The sequence below is a fragment of the Notothenia coriiceps genome, unplaced genomic scaffold (genome assembly GCF_000735185.1).
Source record: "Notothenia coriiceps isolate Sejong01 unplaced genomic scaffold, NC01 NC01_scaffold00000493, whole genome shotgun sequence".
NCBI lineage: Eukaryota > Metazoa > Chordata > Actinopteri > Perciformes > Nototheniidae > Notothenia > Notothenia coriiceps.
The window spans coordinates 470,751-486,962 of NW_011333194.1; the positions used below are offsets into that span (position 1 = coordinate 470,751).

The 16,212-nt window shown below is 39.8% G+C and overlaps 3 protein-coding genes across 3 annotated transcripts in view; 2 read left to right on the forward strand and 1 right to left on the reverse strand.

Moving 5' to 3' along the window:
* Nucleotides 1-28: 28 nt before the first annotated feature.
* On the forward strand, nucleotides 29-9,968 carry rnf121 (ring finger protein 121). The gene is made up of 10 exons (XM_010781873.1): nucleotides 29-134; nucleotides 602-763; nucleotides 2,476-2,513; nucleotides 2,936-3,077; nucleotides 3,432-3,586; nucleotides 4,163-4,270; nucleotides 6,949-7,069; nucleotides 7,614-7,747; nucleotides 8,803-8,904; nucleotides 9,425-9,968. The coding sequence occupies exons 2-10, from the start codon at nucleotides 686-688 to the stop codon at nucleotides 9,543-9,545; spliced, it is 999 nt and encodes a 332-aa protein (XP_010780175.1). The 5' UTR covers nucleotides 29-134; nucleotides 602-685; the 3' UTR covers nucleotides 9,546-9,968.
* A 1,009-nt stretch (nucleotides 9,969-10,977) lies between these two features.
* Nucleotides 10,978-12,673, forward strand: LOC104954710 (interleukin-1 receptor type 2-like). The gene is made up of 5 exons (XM_010781893.1): nucleotides 10,978-11,105; nucleotides 11,184-11,225; nucleotides 11,306-11,368; nucleotides 11,700-11,826; nucleotides 11,961-12,673. Exons 1-5 carry the CDS (start codon nucleotides 11,009-11,011, stop codon nucleotides 12,136-12,138), a joined length of 507 nt encoding a protein of 168 aa, XP_010780195.1. The 5' UTR covers nucleotides 10,978-11,008; the 3' UTR covers nucleotides 12,139-12,673.
* nlrc3l1 (NLR family, CARD domain containing 3-like 1) overlaps nucleotides 12,670-16,212 on the reverse strand; it is a 6,653-nt gene continuing 3,110 nt past the window's right edge. The window contains exons 4-7 of the mRNA XM_010781884.1: nucleotides 15,916-15,993; nucleotides 15,709-15,817; nucleotides 15,371-15,611; nucleotides 12,670-14,886 (exon numbers count right to left, since the gene is read on the reverse strand). Coding sequence (XP_010780186.1) covers nucleotides 13,310-14,886; nucleotides 15,371-15,611; nucleotides 15,709-15,817; nucleotides 15,916-15,993 — 2,005 coding nt within the window. The 3' untranslated portion in view covers nucleotides 12,670-13,309. The remainder of the gene's footprint in view (nucleotides 14,887-15,370; nucleotides 15,612-15,708; nucleotides 15,818-15,915; nucleotides 15,994-16,212) is intronic.

The following is a 16,212-nucleotide window of genomic DNA, read 5'->3' on the forward strand; positions in this document are numbered from 1 at the left end:
TGTAATTATCCTGTCTGATTTCAGCAGCAGGGTTGCTTCATGTGGGCTCTTTGTTGCAATGTACAAATATCCAACAAGGTTTTATTGAAGGCGTGACTGGCTCTCTGTTTGTTGTGCAATGCCTTCCTTTCACGGTAACTCCGCTGGTGCATGTTTTATATGCTATTAATACCTACAATATTAGTCCACTTGCAAGAGTCTACTTTTTTAATGGAACATTTTCACTTTATTGACTCGTGTAGGCAATGTTTTACATCGTGTGTTATTCCATGGAGTTATTAAAGCTTTACAAATGAGTGGCATTCATTGCAATTATCATTGCTTTGAGTAGCACTTCTTGCTCCATTATAAAAATCGTATAAATACAACGACATTGATATAACACAGTAAATATGATCATGAATAGTATATTGGTCTTAAATATATTGATATAAGCATCTACCCCTTTCATTCATATCAAGCTATGGCTTGACCTCAGACTTTACAAACAAATACAGAAAGTCAGGGCTTTACTATTTGATCACATTTTCATATATTTGACCTACATTAAAAAACAAAACAAACATTTGACCTACATTATCTCCGACTTTTATTTTGAAAGAAACTTAACCAAACATGACCGGAAGTGCCACTCAGGATTGTTGCTAATGCTAATGGCCCGGAACGGTAAAGCAGCACTCCGAAGATGGCCGGGGTGTTTGAGGTGGAGGTTGATGGTGTAGAGCATGACCATGGACTCCCGCATCACGATGAGCCGCACCAGGTGAGAGTTATTGACCCCAGCGACATTTTATGACAGATAAACAGATGGAGGTGAATGTATTCTGGGGTTCTAGCTGCTAACTCGTAACGCAGTGTTAGCTAGCTACTCATGTTACTCACGGGTTTAGCTTAACATAAGCAGCTTGCTACTGTTTAGACATCTGTTACCAAGCATAGGTATCGTTATGGGGTTTACATACAAATACATTTCCATTGCATGTCACTAATAGCAAATCGTTATAAAGGCAGTGCCATCTCCCTAACAGCATTAAGCTATGCTAAGCTATCTAGCCGGCTAACGTTTATATCATGTAGTTGCTTTCATCTGGTAAAAGAAGCTAACACGCTGTTTAAGAATAATTATATCGGTATTTATAACGCATAACACATTTCCACACCCATACGTTCAGAGAACTCATAAAGATGATGTGGCTCATTAGGTCAAAGGTCAAGTATATGGCCTTTTCTGTGCTAAGGTGCAATATGTGTATCAGTGTCAAGCCACAGGGAAGCATCCAATCCACTTCCTGTGGGATTTCAATCATCTGGTCAAACCAAACCTGGATGTCAAGCTGACCACAGCAGGGGCTCATAATGTGAAGGGAGACCCCAGAGTGCACTGAAACAGGTGTGCTTTTACAGGTGTCATTACTCATGCAGACGCAGAACACCATCACGGCTGCCATCACAATAGGCTGGCAAAATACACTGAAGATCCTTGTGTTTGGTTCACTGATGATTAAGGTTTCTGAATGGAAATCTGTAACATTTAGACTTGATGTGCCCTGATGGCTATTTTTCTCTGCTTATTATTATATCAAGTGGTAAGAAAAAAGACTCAAATGTATTCATCTGCTGAGCAAAACATATGACGAATAAAATATATTGTTTTTATCCCGGGGGGAAATTGGATTTTGTAACAGTCACTCAATTAAAATAAAACAATTCAATATGTATATAAACATTAAGCAATTAAAGTAGTGTGCATGTTACACTACATATGTACAATACATACAGTGTTCTTATGTTTAATAAAAGGGCTAAGATCCTTTTGCAATTCACAAACATACTGGCATTATGGATTGAATCCTATCTTGTCAAAATGTAAAAAGGGGCAAATGAGGACCCAGACTGAAAAACTCACCTATCAGGCTGTGTGAATTCAGTAAGAAATATGTTTGTACCCAGAGTTGGATACTTATAGGTATAGACACTGTCAGCCTTCTTTCATTTTTTGGCGGATATTAAGCTCTAAAAACAAGAGAACACTTCATCAGCTGCTGGCTGTTAATTTCAGTCATGGTTAAGTAGCTTAACAAGCCCAACAACTTGGGAGGCGACTGTAATCACTAAACAAACTTGGACTTGCACTTTAATAACCTCACCCTTGTTAAATATAGTTATTGGGCTTTGACACGCGTTGCTGCACAATTGGTTGCTTTATCTGCTCTGTAATTGATATGCATGTAAGATTTGGAAGTTTGAAGTCAACTGGGTGAGAGTTGATGTACAAAACAGTGATTTGGTGCTACTATAATTACAGTTTCTGTGTTGAAATGTGATTCATGCAGTGCACTAAAGCAAACTACAGTTTTCTTTTCTCCTTGTGATTTGAGGTGTATCATTTTCTGTGATTTTTGTCATCAGTTTGTTTACCTTAATCGATACAATGTCAACATTATTGGTCATAATTTGTCTTTTTCCTTTCTTTAGTTGGATTTGTCCAAGCTTTCACCAGAAGAGAAGTGGAGGTTAGTGTTTTGGACACACTTTTAATTGTAATGCATTTATGTTTGCAACGTATAATATGAACTGCACTTGGATAGAAGGACCACTTATCGGTTAAACACAAATTCTAAATGCAGAGTTACTCTTGCAAGCATTTTTATGAATAATACACAATGTTTTTGGTATAGAAAACAACTTCAGACATTATAATTTAAAATGAAAAATATTAAGATAAGAGTTCTTAACACCCACTACTGACACATTAAAAACGTATCAGAAATGCTGCAGTTTGTTTACAGTGACTGCCATAAGGCGATGCTATTGTGCAGGGCTGTGATACACACCTTTAAGGGCACACCTATCCTGAGTTTGTTATGACGACAACAAACACTGTGGCTCCCAGCTACGTAACATCAGTTGAGTATGTTGTATTATCTTTCCACAGGGTTGAGCATGCAAGAATGCACGCCAAACACGAAGGTCATGCGGCCATGCACGCCGAGATGGTGCTTATCCTCATCGTCACCCTCGTCGTCGCACAGCTAGTCCTCGTGCAGTGGAAACAGAGACATTCAAAGTCATACAATGTAAGACACACAGAGTGTGTGTGTGTGTGTGTGTGTGTGTGTGTGTGTGTGTGTGTGTGTGTGTGTTGTGTGTGTGTGTGTGTCTGTGTGTGTGTGTGTGTGTGTGTGCTGTGTGTGTGTGTGTCTGTGTGTGTGTGTATTGATGGGGAAGGGGGAAATAAGATAATAAGTACTAGCACATGGCGTATGGCAACACATGGTGCATCATACAGTATCCATCCATCAATACTTGTTCTCTCAATGAACAAGTATTGATGGATGGTATTTCCCTTCCTTACACAGTGTCTCATGCTGGTTACTGTTTCTCCCTGGCGTTCATGCCTCCTATAACGTCTGCCCTCTGCTCCCTTGTAGCTGGTGACTCTGTTCCAGATGTGGGTAGTTCCTCTCTACTTCACCACCAAACTTCACTGGTGGAGGTTCCTGAGCACGTGGTTCATCTTCTCCGTCATCACAGCGTACATCTCCTTCCGTGCCACTCGCAAGCCCCTGGCCTGCACCACACCCAGGTATAATAACCCTCATACACACACAATCAAACCCTTTCAATTAAAAGGCCTTGCTGTTATGAGGAATTAACTGTTTGTGATACTGACCAAGGTTTTAATGGTTTAGCTTTTTTTCACAATTTGATTGCTTGTTCTGGTTTTCTTTTATTTACTTTAAGTTTTTTTTTTGTAAGGGGCAGCTATAACATCTCAGAAGTATTTAGTTACATATAAAAACAATGACATGGTTGGCTTAATGTGTAGGAAAACTGTGTAGAAATTGCGGCATAGTGCCATCTCCTGGGAGGTCAAGGTGCTTACATCACAAGGGGTAATGGGAATTCCTGCTGTTCCTTTTTTAATGATAGTGATATAGCTCAAAAAAACTAAACTGGAGATCATTTACTCTCATTTTGATTTAGATTTTTAGCCAGACCATAATCTTCAAGTTTCTTAAAGATATTGTTTTTATTTTGTGTCAACATTACTAATAATATTTCTAATATAAAATATCATTTTTCATTTTAGTGCTTCAGTTTTATTTTATTATGACATCCCTGACTTCTGACAGAAAATTCCTTGTCTTTGGTTTGGCAGGTTGGTGTATAAGTGGTTCCTCCTTCTCTACAAGATCAGCTATGGCACAGGAATAGCCGGCTACACTGTGGTCATGTTTACACTTTTTGGTATCAACCTTATATTCAGGTATGTATTCATATCTTTTCAGTGGTGCTAAATGAATCATAATATTGTATTTCACTGGATATTTACTTACATAGTTAAAAAATAACTCAAACCGGTTGGCTGCTATTGACAGGAGCTGTCATCTTTTTTTCATTTTTTAGGATGTTTGAAGTTCAGCTTCTTCTGGTTCTCTGTTCTACATGTAGCATTTAGTTTTGTCTTTTTTAATACCTTTTTTGATCATCACAATATCCACCAGTCATCTGAGTTACTAATTGCTCTTCCGTTTTGTCTTTTTCTAATACCCCATTTACACAGGAACGCGTATGCGTTTTCAAAAAAGTCTTCCGTTCACACGCATTCGATTCATTTAACGTGTCCATTCACACGAGACCGCTCGACCCGCTGGAAACGCTGTAGTACATATGCCGGGCCTGTAAATGGCGCTGCTGCCGCCACAAAATACACCAAAAGCAGCGAAGAAGACCCCGGAGCATGGTTGCCATGGTTGCCCTTCTGTTTATGCCCCGCGGTGGATTTAGCAACGTGTAGTTCATGTAATTCTCTATGTCCACTTGTTGGTTGTGGTAGAGGAGCTGTAGATGTTGCACTAACATCTGTAGCATGGTCAGTAGCTACTGACAGTAGCTACTGACCATGCTACAGCAGTGAGCAGGAGCGGCGGGGCTATGGCTTCATCCATCGGGAAATGATCATATAGGGCGTACACACGGAGCCGTTTGGCCCCCCAGAGCGTTCCGTTTGCAGATCTATCCACCTTGGGACCCGTTATCGTTTGAGGGGTCCGTTTCCGCCGTTCCCTTATGGCCTCGTGTGAACGAAGGGGCTATACTCGAGAAACTATGCAGATACAACCCGTTTCGTCCTCGTGTAAACGGGGTCTAAGTCTTTTATGAGCTGACCCTGTGGTTGGTTGCATTTCATTTTGTGCATTGAAGCACTACAAGAATTCAGCACGCTGAAGGATGATTTAATTTGACTGATTTAGGCAGGAACAAGAGCGAATAACTCTTTTGACTGCCTGCTTCATGGTGTTTACATAATCCATAGCTGGCCTCAGGTCTATGTGTACAAAGGTTACCTGTGGTTGTGTGAGAAGTCACGTAAAACACAATGTGACACCTTTTATTAAAAACATTTCCTCTGTAACAAAATTACATACACACGTGCGTAGTTCTCTCAGATACTTCCCTTTAGGCAATGACAAAGATCTATTCTGTCTGTTTGTAAAGGTCAGAGAAATTATAGTTTGTCTGCTTCTTACGCACATGAAGTGGAAGTTGCTAAATTTAGCTGAGTATAAAACAGGAAAATGTCCTATAGTAGTTAACCCACATGAGCAGGGTGGTCCAGGCATTTTTCAATGAGGGCCACATACAGAAATACATACAAAGGGTGGGTCACTCACTAGAGGTGAGGTATATTGCCTCATATGTTAAGTTATAAGTTAGCTAAATCAATCGAATGTAAAACAATTATGCTTGATACTTGAATATGCTTTAAAGGTCCCATGTTTTGGCCATTTCTACTGATCATAATTCCATTGTTGAGGTATACTAGAATAGATTTACATTATTCAATTTTCCAAACTCACATTGGTTTCTCATACAGCATCTCTGTATAGTATGTGGATTCACTCTCTGTCCTAAACAGCTTGTTGGAGCTCCTGCCCCCCCCTCCCTATGAGCCCACTTTGCTCTGATTGGTCGGCTCGCCCACTCTGTTCTGATGAGTCCACCACTGTTACAGCTGGACATCAGTGTTTATGTGTTACAATGGGGTTTGTTAGCAACCAGAAAATGACAAAGAGATAAGAATACTGCGTGGACGTTGCGAGGCTCGCTGCTGTGAAGAGCGGACAGTGTGAGGTGGATTACTGGTGTCGTTTCCTGGCTGCTGCGTGGGGTCAGCGAGACAGGGTTAGCGGGACATGGCGGAGCTCAGCCTGAGCTCCGCGGTCTCGCGCTGGCATGGCACTTAGTCTATCTCCAGCATCCAGGGAAACACAGTGGGAAATCCGCCTCACACTGTCCGCTCCGGGAGCCTCGCGGGGCGGACTCCTGAGCTCCTCGGGAGTCAACCCTGGCAGAGAGTGTGCCTATTGTTCTATAGCTGTGTGCCAATTGGTCCAGAATTAGTGACGTCAATAGGCCCCAGAAGAAAAAAATGGAAAAAGCAAAATCTCCAACGAGGCGTTGGGGCAGCATAGACAGGTATTTTTTCTGTTTTAGAGTTTTACTCGCTACAGGGTGTACTTTGAGGGTTTGTGACTCTGCAGACCGTTTACATGCAGAAAAAGCTACATTACACACAAGGGGATGGGTAACAGAAAAGCATATGATGGGACCTTTTAACTAACAGCCTACATCACATTTCTCCATAGTAATTAATCTTATTTTGTTACAAAAGGTGTTGGCAGCTCATCCATTCAAACAGAAGCCTCAGATTGCTTATAAGGGAAAATAGCAAAGGTATATTTCAAGCTTGGTATGCAAATAAGTTATTGGGCTTTTTTTTTAATAAACTACGATTCAAAGCTGTACATTTAAAACATGTTTCCGGGTACAGCTGATCCTTAGAATTATTCTAGCCCATATGTTTTGTACTTTTTTAATGAATTGAATTAAAGCTAACGTTGAACCCCTCCTGAGCCGTGATGCAGTGCCTTCTCTCTGCAGGATAAAGCCAGAGGACGCGATGGACTTTGGTGTCTCACTTCTATTCTACGGTCTGTACTACGGGGTCCTGGGGAGGGACTTTGCAGAGATGTGTGCAGACTTCATGGCTTCCACTGTTGGGGTACGTAGACAGACTGTAGGCCCCAAGCTGTGAGGTTAACAACTGTAAACTGAAGCAGTGGTTCCCAACCGGAGGTACGGGGACCCCTTAGAGTACTTCAGGGGTTTGCAAGGGGAGTAGAAAGATTAGGGATTGCAATATATTTCCACACAATAAAACATTTAAAAAATCTATTTTCATAGTCCTTGTGTCCCGCCCCCAGAACTATCGAAGCTTATGAAAGACAAGCAAGCTCAGGTGTCTCTTAAAAGCTTGAGTCTTAACAAAAGATGTTGAAACTGCTAGAAGTGAGTCTTAATATTATAATTTTTTCACTGACAATAACTGCAAGTTTAAATACATTTGTATTCAGGGTTATACAATTGAATTTCATCTAAGGAGCAGTTGGGTTAAATACGATTTATTAAGGGTTTACATAAGGAAAAATGCAGGTGTATCATCAGAGTGAGGGGGTTCTTATAGAATAGAGACCAGCTCAAGGGTATACGAGACACTTGGGAACCACTGAGCTAAAGTATCACCTCTTTCTCTCTTTGTTTTCCAGTACTACAGTGCATCTGGCATGCCAACCAAGCACCTCTCTGACAATATCTGTGCAGTGTGTGGGCAGCCCATCCTCGTAGATGTCAGCGAGGAGGGGATTATCGAGAACACGTACAGATTATCCTGCAACCATGTGTATCCTTCCTCGTGAGAATCGGACATATTGTCATGCAGCTATATGTTTTATCAGCGAAAGAGATGTTGATCTGCACGATGGGGTATTCCACGTCTATAAAAAGCTTTAGTCATGGTACACTTTGTGACAACTTTATTGTGTACGCGATTGTCTAGGCAAAAGGGAATTAGTTAACCTGACCTTTATGTCTTACTGTGGATGTTATGAGTCTGTTCATCTGAATGCATATTACTTCCCCCATTGTTATCTCGTGCAGCTTCCACTGTAAACAACACTACTTTAAAACGTACAATATCGTACACTGCCACTTGTATAATAGAACGTTTATTTATATATTTCATGTTTGATATATTTTGTGACGGTGGTTTTATTTATTTTTATAGTCATTTTAACTTTTATCCCTTTGAGTTTACTGTGGAAAATGTGTGGTTATCTTACACGGTTACTGCCAATGGTGACAGCAAATTGTTCAGCTGCAAAAGAGGATAGAACGCGATTCATTCGGCATCGACATTTTAATACTGTTAATGCAAACATTGAAATAAATGTATTCTCTCAAAAGTAGACTTGGAGATCCACACGAAAAATCCACAATTGTTGGTTTCTAGCAATTATATGGATATCTCTATTTTTGTCATACACATTTAGTGAAATCATTTTGTGCCTAGGTTCAGAAAGTATCCAACAAATAGAAATATGGAATACAATATCAAAGATTGTTTTACCAAAAGAAAGAAAATAACTTTATAGTTGCGACTTGTATTTTACCACTGTAACATTAGTGCCTTGCCTGCCAGTTAAATGTATTAACCTTTAGTGGGTAACTATACTGTATTTTACTTTAAACAGTTTTTAAGGTAAAGTAACATGTCTGTTTTCTAGAACTGTTTTGGTTTTTCAACAATATTGACCCAACAGGTGAATTCACAGTGGCTACAAATATAATACATTTCATATTTCAACAATAAGGTTATTTTGTTAGTAATGACATTTTGAGCCAGTGTTTGAACCGACCCTCACATATTTCAGTGCCGAGCCTTAACTCCACATCCAGATTCCATGAGTTCTGCATAAGAGGATGGTGTATCGTCGGAAAGAAGCAGATGTGTCCGTACTGCAAAGAGAAGGTGGATCTGAAGAGGATGTTCAGCAACCCGTATCCTTCTTTTAAGTTCTTTATACATGTTGGCTTTCCCTGTTGTTCTTCTGTGCTGCATTATTAAAAATTGTATTTTGTGTATATATCGTTACGACAAGTTAATTATAGATATCATTAACAGCACAGTAATATCCACGTTCAGACTGTATAAAAGATAAAACAAGTGAAAGTAGGGCCTGAAATCTAAATTGGGTGTTTTCGAAGCAGACATTCCAAGACGTGTTTCTTGTAACTGCGGGGGAACTTTTGACGGCAAAGTTTTGTTGCATTTTTCAGACAGCTCATTAAAAGGCGTGGTGAAATGAGATGTGAAACATTTATAGGTTATATATATTAAGTTCCTGTTCCTTTTTTTTTGTTCACAGTTGACACTAAAGACGACTGTATCTCTTTCACAGAAACTGAAAGTGGTTTCTACTGGCTCTTAATCTGTGTTTTAACCGCTTTAATTGGCATCCATTCATTAGCCATTGTGGATTGCTGTTCAAGTTTTTTCCTTAACCCATTTTCCTTTTAGCTGGGAGAGGCCACATGTCATGTATGGACAACTTTTGGACTGGCTTCGGTACTTGGTGGCGTGGCAGCCTGTTATCATTGGATTTGTGCAAGGCATCAACTACGTCCTGGGTCTGGAGTGACCTGCGATGCAGAAAGGGACAAAACTCGCCACACGGAGATGATATGCACTGGCTCAAAAGACTGAGGGCCTAACATTGAACTAAAACACCAATAAAAGTGTCTATACTTTTTGTGTATATATTTATAGGCACATATTGTCTGTATTTACAGTTTATTTGAATTTTATTGGTAAATCTCAATGTGGATGTCAGTCGGTTTCCCAGGATTTGTTTCACACAGCGTTACACTTGATAATTGTTCGGTGCATCTTTCAGTATGGCCTAGTAAAGCGGTTCTAAAAATCATTAGGGGGTGCTTTTTACTAATTTATGTCTTAAGTGTTTGTTTATTCTTAGTAAAAAAGATCCTACTGGAGTTTGACTTTGTCCTCATGTCTGATGGCTATCACACATGAGTAATAAAGATTAAATGGAAACACAAGTAATATATAATTCCTCCCTCTGTCTCCAAAGTGCACATACACACATTTATGTAATCATTTGTTTAGCCTTTTAACTCTGAGTCATTATTTTGAACTTCTGTGACATTAGTACGTTTCATACGTACGGTCTCATGCATCATATGACAGAAAACACAGTCATTGTGGGGAAAAAAATCTGAACCGGAGGATTCCTCACAGGAGATGAGATGAAACTGGATGTTACAGGATTTCAAAATGACCTCACTGTCTTTATGGACACTCATCCATACCAACGGGAAAAAACAGTCATATTTTCTTTGACCTCCGGCCTTTGTACAGTATTTCTTCACTGGGTTTTCATTTAAATTTGAGGAAGTCACTTTTTTCATTGACAAAGTTACCTTTTTTTACTTAAAGGGTCCCCAAACTTACTAAAAATAAAAAAGATATCACTTGTAGAGTTATCCAACCATACTGATTTGTTACAGCTGTTTTCGTTGGAACTACTTTCTAGCAAAGAAATAGTATTTTTTACGTGGTTGACTGATATCACAAAGCTAAATTAAAAACCAACTGCATTGCTCAACACCACTAGGTAAGAGGGAAAATATCGATTTTCTTTATTTCAGTGATTTTTTTATCTGCTCTGAAAATGCAGCCACCTACTGTACGAAGCACAAACCAAAGCTATGATACGGGTCAATAAATGTACTCAAGACATTGCCTCTTTCTTTTTTTGTATTCACAGAAAGGGAATGAATGCAAACAAATATAACAGGCCTTTGATTTAGTGATATTACTGTCTTCAGTGTGTGTACTGGTGTAGAAGTCGTTATCAATGCATCCTTCAGGTTTGTTTTAAAGCTGAGTAATTTCCCCCTGGATTTATTATTTGGACAATTAATATCACAAGACTGAGAATTGTGAATTAGTGAAGTTGATTTATGTAACCAGTGTGTGTCAACAAACAGGCTGTAAAGCGTGGGCTGTTTCTGAGGAAATCCCCATGTAGGCTACCACATGTACACGCATTGGGTTTTACTAGGATTAGGGAAGTGAATTATGCTGTTGGGCATATATATAGTACTCCCAAACCGCAGTCAATACACAAACGACCTAACTGAAGGAGTCGATATGAAGCTGTCATCCGCCGTCAAAGGTATGATTACTTAGTTACCAACATCAGTCCTTTCTCAGTGTATAATGGCATTGGTTGAATATGTTGTGTCTTCAACAGCTCTGGGTTCACTGTGTCTGCTGCTTGTAGATGGATTTCCAGGTACAGTATATTTTATTGTTGATATTAAGTCTTATTAATATGTGGTTATGTTTTTGTGCTGACATAAATGTGATCTTCAGTTTCTCAGGATGAACCTCCAAAGATCATTGGGCCACGTCATGTCAAAATAAAAGCTCATCCTGGTATGTTAACACAAAAGACCTGCAAATGTTGGGTATTTTCTATGATGATTGCTTTCAAAGATATTGATATTGAAGTGACTGTTATTTTGTATATATTGATTGTTGTGTTTTTTATCTTTATGTGTAAATGTGTATATAGGATATACATATTCTATACATATCTGTGTATTGCATTTTTGTATTCGGGATTGTTGGAAACGTCATTTCGATCTCTATCTGTACACACAAACTGAAAGATTGACATTAAAGTTGACTTTGACTTAAAGGGATCCCTTATTATTATTCAAGCTTTACTCTTGTTGTGTATGACTGGATGTATTCTGACTTACAGGTGAGAAGCTGTTTCTTCACTGTGAAGCGTTTGCCAATTGTACAGATGTGACACTCATCTACTGGCTCGTCAATGGCTCGTTCCCTGAAGACCTGCTCAGCAGTGGCAGAATAGTAGAATCAGAGGAGTGAGTATTATAAGCTTTGGTGGAAATGACCACATCACAGGGTACAACATTGAAGGGGACTTGTGTCTTTAATTATTGATTTAATATCCTGAATCCAACCTCATGCTGAGCTCTAATGACGGTGTTTGTTTTAGATCGTCTTTAGAGGATGGTACGATCCTCCAGAGGAGTTTACTGTTGAGGAACGTCACGTCAGAAGACCTCAAATCCACCTTCACCTGTGTCGTGACGAACGACGCCGGAACGTCCCGAAAGCGTATCGTTTTAAAAGTTAGTAAAAATTGTAACGTAGGGAGGAAGAGAAAACACTGAATGTCACTACAGTTTAAAGTGGTTTTCTGTGAGCCATGTTTTACTTGAGAACAATTTCATATTTCAGCTTCCACTTGTCTGTCATTTAACTATTCTGTTTTATACTGTTGGGTAGGAAAAATGCCAAATAAAGCTTGGATGAAGAAATGTACAATGTTTAGGGTGCATTCAGTTCCACAGTAACTTACTTTGATGGTTTTGAATAGTGTTAAAATGTCAGAGTGAAACTAGAATATACTTCCATTCTTCTCGCAGCTTTTTGAGGATCATCCTCATATTGAAACATTGTATGTGGAACTGACTTCACCCTAAATAAGTGTCATTTACACAACGTTACCTCACAAAGATACAATCTACTGACTCCAGATTATTTTAAATATTTAAACACTTCTATATTTCTTATCCATGTTTGTGTAACATTTCAGTATTTGTTTTTGTTTGTTTGCAATAAGCCAGTTTAAATGTGCATACTTTGAAACCATATCAAAATACTTTCCATAAAGTTGAAAATAAATAAATTCACTCACAAACTCAAGCTGACCGTGATTTATGGTGGTTTCCTTAGAAATGTATTGTTAATTTGAGCAATTATTTCAAACAGATAACTTTCTTAGCAATGGGTATCACTGTTAGAACAACCCTTCATATGTGGTAGTGATAAGAGGAATGCATTTATAGCACAGATGCTTTTTACTTCAGCTCTTCAATGTGATTACTGCATTTCAGACAAAACACAAATTTAAGCAGCCAATAAGCAACATAAATTAATCCGCCAAGCTGCACTGCAAAATAACTCCTTTTTAAAATCAGTCAATTATTGCTTAGGTGAATATAGTCACGGATTCCATGATATAGTGTTAATAATACAGTTAAAAAAGACACATCAAGACCAAGGCAGGAACACAAGCAAGAAGTTGTAATGTCAATGAAAAACTAGAAAACAAGAAGAAATGTAAAACATAAGGACCCTTATCATCTTTCACTTTCATTAATGTTATCCAGAAGTGGCTTCAGATATAGAGAATTGTCTGTCACAGGATGAAATCAAGGCATTTTTCGAAAGAAACCAGTCCTTCTGCGACCGGTACTGACAGCTCCTGAAAGAGAAGTTCACCAACTACTGCCGCACATGTCTTTGAACTGTCTTCCATCTTGATGCTGCCTCTGAGGCTCAGACACCCAGCTCCTCCAGGCAGCACTTCAAGTTGCCTATCCTGTTCGGGTGCTGATTATCTTTGATCCTCTTCTTGATCAAGGCAGCAGTGTCCTCAGCGACTGTCTGCCACTTTGGAGAAGGTGTGCAGAATGGTTGGAGAAGGTCCAGGTTGGCTTTAAGAGTTGTTCCGAGCAGGAATCGCAGGAAAATGTCCAGTTTGCCGTCGTCGTACTGCAGGCTTTTGTCCACAGCGCTCTTGTACAGCTCCATTGGCTTCTGCCCCTTGAAATACCCCTTGAACTTTTCTTTCAGCGGCGGCTCAAACAAGTTCTTCCCCTGGTTTCTGAAGGAGAGAAACACATAAAGGGCAGCCAGGTACTCCTGCATGGTGGGGTGGATAAAGCTGAGGACTTTCTCATGACAAAAGAGATGAGGCTGTGTCACAAACACCATGCACAGGCCGCTGTTATCCACTGCTTCCTCATTGTCCAGTTCATGATCTTCCCATTCGTACCTGTTGAGCTTGAGCGTGCCTTTTTCCAGCATGTTGAAGGCCAACTTTCCAAGTACCATGAGGAAGTCTCCCCCGTTATCTGGGCCCCAAGGTGAAGCTCCTAATGTGCGGCGCTGACCTATGAGTGCCAACAGCAGCTTTGTGTACATGTAGGTGATGCTTCTGGGCAGCTGGGCCTGTAATCCCTGTTCCTTAAATATGCGCTGGTACTCATCAGCCACCAGGGAGCAAAACAAAGGCAGGTGGCACATGATGCGGAGGGTTTTGGAGGAGTGGGTATACTCAATAACTCGAGCTGCTTGATCTGGGTTCGGAAATCTTTTTTTGAAGTACTCGTCCTTTTCAGGGTCGCTGAAACCACGCAGTTCAATCTCATCGTAAGACGTATCGTAAGGAATGCAGCCCCTTAATCTGGGCCGGGAAAAGACCAGGTATATGCCGCGGTGCAGCAGCCTCGCTCTGAGCATGTTGACCACGATCGTGTTCAGGGTGGAGATCTCCGTGTGGTCAGTGAGAAGCGAAGTGTCTTGAAAGTCAAACGGCTCGTTGTACTCCTCAAGACCGTCAAAGATAAGCATAACTCTACACTCATCGCAGGTATAATCATAATCCCTCAGTTTTTTGGTTTCCGGGTAGAGTGTTTGTATTATTTGCAACAGCGAGACCTCAGAACCCTTGAACTTGTTGAGTTCTCTGAACGGCAAAGGAAACATAAAGGTCACATGTTTGTGGGACCGCCCTGCAATCCAATCGAGGATTAACTTCTTGATCGCCATAGACTTCCCTGACCCTGCAACTCCTGTGATCAGCGCCAGCTTTACGTTGGTCTTCTCCAGCCTTTCAGCGCTTATGAGATCCTTAGTAGAAATCTGTTCCACTGGTTTACTGCTGTTGGTGTCCAGCCTGTCTATGGTCCTGACCTCATGTTCAATATTTGGGCCATTATTAGCTATTGAGGTTATGTCCAGTTTAGTGAAGAAATCGTCAGGGGGCCCTCTTTCTCCCTGCAAGGCTGAATCATCATCAATTTCTCCGTATGTCTTCTTCAGAGTCTTGCACAACTCGTAACGTACTTCATCTGAAAATTGATAAATGTGAATGAAAATATGCAAGATTCTCACATTTCTTTCCAACTGAGAAATGGACTGGGAAGAATTTAAAGGGGACATATCATAAGCACATGAAGATGGGGTACCTTAAAACCCACATACTATGACAATCCTGTCAGTATTCTGTATGTTTGTCAGAAAATATAAGATTCAACCAGCGATCAGATTTGGTTACTATCCTTATGTCAAATGCAGGTTTATTAGATTGTACCCACAACGGCTAAAGCCGTAAAAACCATATTTTTAGCACGAGCAAATCAGAGCGTTCTTTTTCTGAAGGGGGGCTTAAAGATAAGAGTGTTTTCAGAAAGAGTATTAACCTAAAAAAGAGAACGATATGTCCCTTTTAATTTAATTTGACTATTACTTATTTTGCCTTGTCTCCATATTTTGCTGTTGATTCTGTTGTTAAATTGACTGTAAACAGAGATTAAGACACATAGGCCTACTTACTTCTGAGGCACAAAGACTGGAGTAATTTCACCAGCCTTCTTTCCTTAATACTCTCAAGAAGCGTCTTGGTGATCTGCAGTGATACCTCCAGGTTGTAACACTCCAGCAACCGATCCACAAGGTCCACCAAGTCCAGGCTTTGGGGAGGAGTGTTGAATGACTGTGGGTAACGCTTCCAAAGCATTACTTTGAAAAACAAGAGGTGGTCTTCGGACAGCTCCCCAAGGATTTCACAAATAGCCTGATTCCAAATGAAGGGATGAATTCAATGATGTGGTTTTCAACTCAATGTTTTTTTATTTAAATTCTTTAAAGTTCAAATAGAAATGCAAACTAACCTTGAAAGTGAATTCCACGGTCAGAGCAGGATGCTTGAACTCATTTGGGTTGTGCTTTAACACAGGTGTGTCAGAAACCTCTGTGGCAGTTTCATCTTTGTTTTTCACCCTGGTTAAAGCCACAGTAGAGACAGAGTATTATAGTGTTTGTTTAGTAATCACACCGGCTAACACATGTTAGTGCCTTGCAAAGGTGGTTTTTCTTACTTGGGAATTATTTTTTCACAATCGTCGCTGTCCAATGAGTAGCAGCTGGAGTAAGAATCTGCTCTTCTCAGCTGGAGCCTAAAAGCAAGACAACAAGAAGGTGTAAATTTTATTCTTTTTTTTACAAGTCTTTTTATTTCATTATAGTGTACAGTAATCGATGCCATTTCATTTATATTTTAATTTCACAGTACCACAGTACACTCACTACACTCCCGTGGTACTGTGAAATTAAAATATAAATGAAATGGCATCGATTACTGTACACTATAATGAAATAAAAAGACTTGTAAAAAA

Coding starts and splice junctions, on each gene's coding strand:
- rnf121 (XM_010781873.1), top strand. CDS start 686: ATGGCCGGGGTGTTTGAGGTGGAGGTTGATGGTGTAGAGCATGACCAT. Junction 3,078..3,431: donor GACATTCAAAGTCATACAAT/GTAAGACACACA, acceptor GCTCCCTTGTAG/CTGGTGACTCTGTTCCAGAT. Junction 7,748..8,802: donor AGATTATCCTGCAACCATGT/GTATCCTTCCTC, acceptor CTCCACATCCAG/ATTCCATGAGTTCTGCATAA.
- LOC104954710 (XM_010781893.1), top strand. CDS start 11,009: ATGCTGTTGGGCATATATATAGTACTCCCAAACCGCAGTCAATACACA. Junction 11,226..11,305: donor GCTTGTAGATGGATTTCCAG/GTACAGTATATT, acceptor TGTGATCTTCAG/TTTCTCAGGATGAACCTCCA. Junction 11,369..11,699: donor CAAAATAAAAGCTCATCCTG/GTATGTTAACAC, acceptor TCTGACTTACAG/GTGAGAAGCTGTTTCTTCAC.